This window comes from Lemur catta, chromosome 1, assembly GCF_020740605.2.
Source record: "Lemur catta isolate mLemCat1 chromosome 1, mLemCat1.pri, whole genome shotgun sequence".
Classification (NCBI taxonomy): domain Eukaryota; kingdom Metazoa; phylum Chordata; class Mammalia; order Primates; family Lemuridae; genus Lemur; species Lemur catta.
The window spans coordinates 160542257-160550417 of record NC_059128.1 but is presented as its reverse complement, the minus strand read 5'-3'; the positions used below and the strand labels follow the sequence as shown (position 1 = coordinate 160550417).

The following is an 8161-nucleotide window of genomic DNA, read 5'->3' as shown; positions in this document are numbered from 1 at the left end:
ACTCGAGGCTGCCCTGCTCTTGTCGCGAGCACTGGCGCTGGCAGGTGCACCGGAAGGGGGCCACCTCCACCCCGGGGTTCCTGGCAGCCTCTGCTTCCTTGGACACCGCTGGGGGGGCCCTTCCCCCCTCCCAAGTTCTAGGCAGAGGCCGGCTACCTGCCCCGACCTTTCTCCTCCCCTTCTCCAATACCACACCCACGGGACTCCACTCTCCCCGGGAGTGGGACGCAGCGGGAACAAAGGGGTCTTTGTTCACTGGCTCTTAGGGGGTGGAAGTCGCGCTCTCTCACATTTCCCGGCGCCCCTTGGAGACCCGAAGGCCCAACGCCACCGCGCCTCGCCCAGCTCCCGGCGCCGTCCTCCGCGACCCCCGAGACAGGTCAGGGCGCGGCGCCCCGGGCCACCGCGGGCTCTTTCCGGGCGGGCGAAGTGGGGGCGAGGAACCCCGGGGCGGCGCCTGGCGGGCACTGTCGCCAGCGGAGGGACGCTGGGGGGTTTCGGTAGCGGGCGGCGGAGGAGGGGGCGGCAGCGGGAGCCTGCTCCGGGCCGAGGCCGGAGGTGCGGGGCGGGCTCGGAAGCGCTCTCGGGGCTGCTGCTGCTGCCACCGCAGCGGCGGCTGGAACTCGCTCCCTCTCTCTTCCCACCCTCCCCTCCCCTTGATCGTCCCCATCGCCACGCCAGGCCCCCCTCCCCTGCCGTCATCACGTTCCCCTTCTCCCTTCTTGGCACTTTCCTCTCGAACCATCCTGCTGGACAAACTTTGATGGAGAATCCTACACCACGCTGGAAACATGCCGGTTATGAAAGGATTACTGGCGCCGCAGAACACCTTCCTCGACACCATCGCTACCCGTTTTGACGGAACACGTAAGTCTACACTTGGATGAGTTGAACGGTCTTTCCTGGGAAAGATTTTTCTCCTATGCGTTACTTTTGCCTCAACCTTCCTTTTTTTCACCAGCAGAGTGAATTACCTTCTGTTCTTGCCAAGGTGTCTTATTGTGAGGAGAAATTTTCTTCTTCCATGGTTTGGTATAGTATTAACACTTGGGGTTGGTGTAGTAGTTGGCTTTCTTGATTCTTGGGTTTGTAACGGCCGGAAAACAGCCCGAAGCAAGACTGACGCCTGTGTTCCCTGTGGGATCCGTATTTTTGTATATCTTTAGGAAATGGGTCGTAATCTTATGAGGTGAAAATGGGGCTATTAGTGTACCTTACCCTTCCAGAGTTTCAAGGCTCCCTGGATTATACGGAGAGTTTGGAGTGTTCTTTTATGGAGCTTCATTTCGTCAAGTGTTTCGGATAGTTACGATTTCCCATCCGAGTTTAAGAAATGCAAAGGAGAATCGGGATTGCCAAGTGGAAGCTTTCTGTACAATTTTAAGTGTTGTGAGTTTGATTCCTGCTTCTGAGCTGGAATAGCATACCTCTTATTCCTGAAATTAGCCTAACCCTCAAGGAGGCTGTTCGTGAAAGACGAGCTGGGCATTATAAGGACTGATATCATAAGAGAAAGTTTCGACTTTTTTTGAGGACAAATACTGGACTCGTATTGAGGACTAGTTTAAGCTACAGTGGAAAAAAAAGATATGGTGTAGCAGTGGATGCTTGGAGGCTGTTCGAAATCATCTGCAAGTTGCTGTCTTTCAGGACCACGGTCAGGTCCCCACTCCTTTCGAGGCTTTTCAAACTCTTTGCTTGACCCTGTGGATCTTTCCAGTAGGCTTTAGCCCTGTAATTAGGAGTCTGTACTACCACCCCTAACAAATGCTCTCTCTTGGTTTCACTATGAATATCCACACCACCCTTCTAGCTTATGCTGTTTCTGTGCCCCATCTTCCTTTTTTCTGTTTTACAAGACTCACAGAAACTCAGTTACCTTAAAAGCCAGTGTTCCAGCATCACTGTTTTTACTGTGGTTGTATATTTCTTGGAGCTGATGTGAGAGAGAGCACTTTTAATTCCATTTCCACTCCAGTAGTCTGCATACACACTTTTATTAGGGTGGGAAGCACCTTACTTCAGGAATAATTGGAAAAGTTTACATGAAAGAGAAATGAAGCACTTACTTTGATTTTGTTCAATTTTGATTTTTGACATCTAGCCGAATTATGGTAGTTGATGTGGCTATTTAGTCACTTCTTTCAGTGTTTTTATCTTTAGATTTAGCCATTCTTTCTTCTTTTGTATTTTAGATGTGTCAGCTTGAGTGAAGTGTGATGCTATTAGGTATCTGTCTGCTTTACATAATAATAAGAAAAATATTGTAGGAAAACTTCAAGTCCCTGCTATAGCCACTACCACCACCACTCAAGCACCACACAAAATCACCACTGTTGTCTTTAACCATGTATGATTGTGAGTACTACTTTACCTGAGGAACTGGTTCGGTTCTTGTGGATGTTTGCTCTTGAAATTGAACATCTCAAACTAAAAGGCTCTAAACGTTGATCCTGAATGCATCTGTTGAAAAGGAGGTAATTGGAAAATGATAGTTGCCTATCTCTTTGTCATTTAAAGTTTAATGGAGTGCAATGTATAGTGAATCAACCTAGCACAGCCCTGGGAATTACTACAGTGATACATTTAGATATCAATTGCTAATGAGAGGGGCTTTCGATCGTCAGTATGAGAGTATCTTGGCCACTTTCTGACTCTCACTATAACAGGAGAGCATGTAGGAAGGGATGGGTGTACTTGCAAATAGCTTTTTCTATTTTAGCTACACATTAATGTCAAAAAATAGAAGTTTAGAAATTTTAAATCCTTATTTGAGAAGATCATTACCACTTACCAGCATTTAGAATAATAAAAATTCTAAAACTCTGTTGGAGACCATGCTTAGTGTGTGTGCTCCACAGGGTCTGTGGGGATTCCTGGAGGGAACTAGTTTGCATGAAGTCTGGCAATCAGTGAAGCAAATTTCCAGATGATCAGTAACATTAAAGGTTGACTTTGGCAAGATTTTATTTACAATGTTTAATGAATACCTCTCCTCCCAAGAAACCCCACTCAATGAAAGAGGGTTTTATTTTCTCATTTTCTTTTCTTTTCTTCTCATTTTTGAATTACAGGATGACTTGAATAATCTGAAATGTTAAAGAAAATACCTTAGGCAAATTTTTAGCTACAAATTTTGGTATATCTAGACTCATGGGTATATCATTTCCCCAGCCAAATATTGATTTTATCTTATTATGCCATCTTTTCTTGTTGATATAATTTTATAATTACTATGACTGAAACTCTTTTCTATGATCATCCTTTGTTCTCTTGATTTGTTATAGCTGTCATTTATTTTCTTTTGCAAGGGAAAACTATTTGCAAGTTTTAAATTTGCAAAGTTGCTGCCCATGCAAATAAAAACTATGCTGGAAAGTGAATAATGTTATTTTACTCAACATGTAATATATTGAGTTGGTATGTTTTCTTCCTTATTTTTGAGATATATGTTATAGCTATGCTAGTTTCTTATTGTTTTTGACAATTCTGATAAAAAAGTTAAGAGCAAACAGTAAACCTGGCAAACCAACTTCCTAACTTATCCAACGTGTTATTATTATTAGTCTTACTGATTGATTATTATAATGGAAAATAATAAAAACAACTTAAAGCATCATCTAAAAATTCTCCCAGGAATAAAAGAAATATATGACAATATAAAAGCCAATAACATAATCTTACTAATTAACATGAAATATTATCACAGAGCAACATAACAGAAGTTAATGATATATTTTATTACCTAGTGACACTTTATTGTTTTATATAATATATATTTATTTATAGATATAAGAAATGAGCTCTATTAGGATTGAAAGACAATTATGGACCATTAATTAAAACTTTTTTTCTGATATGCCATATGATTTATAAACATTGTTAAAAAATATAAACATTTTTATATAAAATTAATGTATATACTCTTGAAATACATTCTTCTGGCTTATGTTTAATTGAAGTGTTATGAGACTTAAAACTAAGGACCTTTCTAAGGTTGATTATATACCCCATTTAGGGGGAAAAAGTAACTCCAGTGAATCCAATGAATTTCTTTGAATTATTACCTATAGCAACACTTCTCACTTGAACAACTCTAAGACACACACACACACACACACACACACACACACAATTCTAACATCATGGCCCACATATAGTTTACTCCTATGTAGTTCTTTTTTTTTATATACATTTAAGGTATTTAAAAAAATCTTTTCTGAGTAGACTTTTGCTTTAAGTACATAAATATTAACCTGGACAAAGTTAAAATATAATAGGTGAATACATTAGTATGTATTTCAAAAAATAGTTTTTTAGTACAAATATTTGTCACAGGGCAAGACTTGACAAAAACACATTATTTTTGAAGATATAAATCTTTCAGAGATAAGTATCTATTTTCAAACATAATGGTGCATTAGCCTACATTTTCCAGCCATATCAAAATTTGGCCAGAATACTTCTTCCCCTTTGGGGTTACTAAGACAACATTTAACTTTTAAAGGAAGTTTGTAGCCCAGTGGACTCTCCATCAAGGAGATTCCAATCAAAGTAAAAGAATGGTGGTTTAGAAACTTAGTAATATTTGCATGTATTTTATGCATTTTTATATAGCCTGCTCAAAATGGTCCAAGAAAATTTGTTAAAATTGAAATCTTTACAGCGGCAGTTCTCAAAAGGTTTTTTCTTTTCATCTTTATACCTCAACAAGGTACATAGATCTCTTAACATTAGAAGCACAGGGAGAAGGACAGTGTTCCCATTATCATTCTTTTGACTTTGTAGATGAATTCTGTGCCCTCCAAAGGACTTATCACAGGATTCACATAACTTCCCTGCAATGAACAAAGCCTTTGACTTACAAAAATTGGATTTATATCTTTGCCAGAAATGCTTTTCTTTGATAACTGAGATATATGCATAATAAAAAGGTGTATTATGTAGTCTTAAAAAATAACATTACATTATTTTGGTTTGACATCATTATATAGAGAAAAATGGATAACTGATATGTTAAGAATAGAAATTATGCCAGCAATATGTTCTTTCTAGGCTCTAGCATTTGGTATTACCTTCAGACCAAAGGCCATGGCATGAGACCTCTTCTGGCCAACGAGATTGGCAAAGAAAAAAAAGCCTTTGTAGAAGTGTACTGAGAGTCCTGAGTTACTAGTTTTTGAGATACCCTGGATTCAACAGACTTCTGGGAGGAGCACAATCTCTCTGAAGAAATGCATACTTTATTTATTCATTCAATCAGTTCTCCAATAATGTTTAATGAACACCGACTATATACAAAACCATCATACTAGGATCTTTGGGATAAATCGGCTTATCTTTTTCTCAAGTGGGACAATAAAACATATGCACAAATTGCCATAAATATAGACTGGAAAAGGATAAGAATAATTCAGAAGATGCAGACAAGGGCTGTGCATGTTTGGATGAAGGAGGAATGAGTTCTGTGGGGAGATCTTGGTGGGCTTCATATAATAAAAGACTTTTGGAGGAGAATGATGGTCTCATATATGATGGGGCAAAAACAGTATTTTATTCAGTTTGCCAATTTGTACAGCACTTGTCATTGAGCCTAAAAAGAGGTGTTAGGGAGAATAACAAGTATTTTAAGAGGATGTTAGGGGGCAAGGTAGAGGCAAGAGGACAATGAAAGTAAGGTAGGCCAGACATGGAAGGTCTTTAAAGGCAGAGTGTTTTGTCATAATCCGTTGGAAGTGACAGATCCATGTCTTGGTAAAATGTGTAGTGCCATCTATGCCTTGTTTAAAAACTCAAAAGTTTCAACCTTCCCATGTTCTGCAGTCTGAAGCATAATGTAAAAGAAATATTAACCTAAAGACTTAAGATTTTTCTTCCTACTATCTCTTCTAATAATGCTTTAATACTTACTTGGACAAGGGTCTCACAGAATGCGGTGGAATTGATGTGTTCATTTTCTTAGGAATGTCTGTTTCTCCTGGGGAGTTAACTTTCTCTTAGGGAAGGGATAGATTGATTTCTCACCACATAGCTGACTAATCTTCTCCAAGGCCTTTCACCTCTGTGTTCTACTATAGAATTGTGCCTGTGGTGAAGAAAAAGAATTGAGGGTTTGCTAAAATTCAGTCCCAGTCAAGTTGATTGGAAAAATGCCAACATTAAAAGGTCCAGAATTGCAACTGCTGCAAAGATAGTAGAGTTCACCCTGGCAATGTGTATTTGCTGATATCGTCTAAAATACTAAGTTTTTAAATCCATTTTGGTTTAGCATAGCCTACAAACAAAAAAGATGACACTTCAGCTTTACCTACGACATAGTTCATATTTAGCAACTGGAGCAATTGAAGAGCTTTCTCAGTAATTTAAACAGTCAAATTTAGTTTTTGGCTTATAAATTCCTTGGAAGATATATTTTGCTTTCCTTTATAGTTGTTAATACAACTATCAATCTCACTTAAACCCTTCAAAATTCTCTTGTCCCCATATGAACTAATAATCTTTTCTAGCCTATGAAACCTATTTGTCTTCTTACATTTTCTGGCCCTGTTATTGGCATTATCACCCACTCAGTTCTCTAAGCTAGATCTCTGAGTCGGCCTTGACTGCCTACACACCTAATTGGTCATCAAATGTCTGATATTTTACTGCAGAAATGCCCTAATTTGGCCCCTCATTTCCCTCTTCATTTGCTTCTGTTTTAATTAGGATTCTTTTATTATCTCCACAATTGCAACCTTCTTCTAACTAGAGCCCTGTGGCTATCAGCCCCTTTTTCCCAGCCCACCCCTTCAGTGTCTTTTGTCCCCAGAGTGATTTCTATTAAAAACCATATGAAGATTTGTCATGTAACATTCCTGATTGAAGCCATCCGTTGACTCCCTGCTACCTCTTGGGTAGTGTCCAAAGTCCTTAGCATCATCCCACCCCTAGATGATTCTCCGGAATCTTTTCCAACCACTTCCTCTCTGGCTACAGACATACTCATACTAAATTCCCTGCTCATTCATGGCTCTGGGACTCTGCATTTCACTTGAAGAAGATGATTTTTGTTCCTCCAGACCCATGCTAAAAGTTACATCCTATTAAACTCCTTCTGTGAGGCTCCAAGCAAAGTTAGGTGACATTTCCTCTTTACTTTCATATGACCTTGTCCATGCCTCTGATCAGCTCTTACATGTGCTGTAATTATATGATTTCATATTTTAATACTCAGTTATGAACTCCTTGAAGCCCTATGTCATTATTCATTTCTCATTCCCATTGCTGAGACTTATACTTGGAACAGTCTTTGCTCAGTAAATATTTCTTTGAGTAAAAGATTTTCAAGTTCCTTGAGGGCCAGGGCTGTATTTTAATCACCTTTATTTCCCTTCAGTAGTAACTTGTGTTCTGTTTATTTAATATTTCATGATTACATTTAGTTTTGGAACATAATTCTAGACTGGCTTCCAGACCCTTATTTTCACATGGTTCAACCACTAATTTCTTTTATTACACTCTAGCAATAATAGTGACTACCATCTTGGGCATGTCCACATACATGCTGTGTCCTGTGCTGTTCCTACCACAGGCCAACAACCCGGCAAGGTGGAAGGCAGCATCTGCTTTTTAAGTCAAAGATGACAAAACTCAAGCTCAGAATTCTACTATGTCACACTAGCCTGTGATTTTTCTACTATAGCCTGTGGTTTTTCTATTGTATCATACTGCCTCTGAAATGTGTATAGTAAATGTAAACAGACTAGGGCATTCTGTGATATCATTTATAGTTTCTAACTCTTGCAAAGGGATTTCTTCTTTAAAGTTTTTAGCCATTTCTAGTTTAAATGCTGTTTTTTTCTTTTGATAAATTATGCTTTAAGTACTTGTCATCGAAAGAATGTTTTAAAATTGATATTCATTGTGCAAAGCAGTTTTGCTCATCAAAGAAAATCTACTGTCCATTTTATTAAAAATAAAGAAATCCATTTTCTTTGAGATTTTGGTGCTTAGAATTTGCTGACTTTAGTACTTCCTTGTGATTTTTTTTTTCTACTGTAAGGCTAATCTCTCTGTGAAGATATTCCAACTCTCATAGCTATTATAGTAACATTATTTTGGATTTTTACCTTGTTAGGGTCTTATGGAGGAAATGCTTCTACCTATTTTGAGTCTGCTTTTA

At 38.9% G+C, this 8161-nt stretch overlaps 1 protein-coding gene across 1 annotated transcript in view; it reads left to right on the top strand.

Moving 5' to 3' along the window:
* Positions 1-579: 579 nt before the first annotated feature.
* KCNH8 (potassium voltage-gated channel subfamily H member 8) overlaps positions 580-8161 on the top strand; it is a 347364-nt gene continuing 339782 nt past the window's right edge. The window contains exon 1 of the mRNA XM_045555829.1: positions 580-867. Within this exon, the coding sequence (XP_045411785.1) occupies positions 792-867 (76 nt within the window). The 5' untranslated portion in view covers positions 580-791. The remainder of the gene's footprint in view (positions 868-8161) is intronic.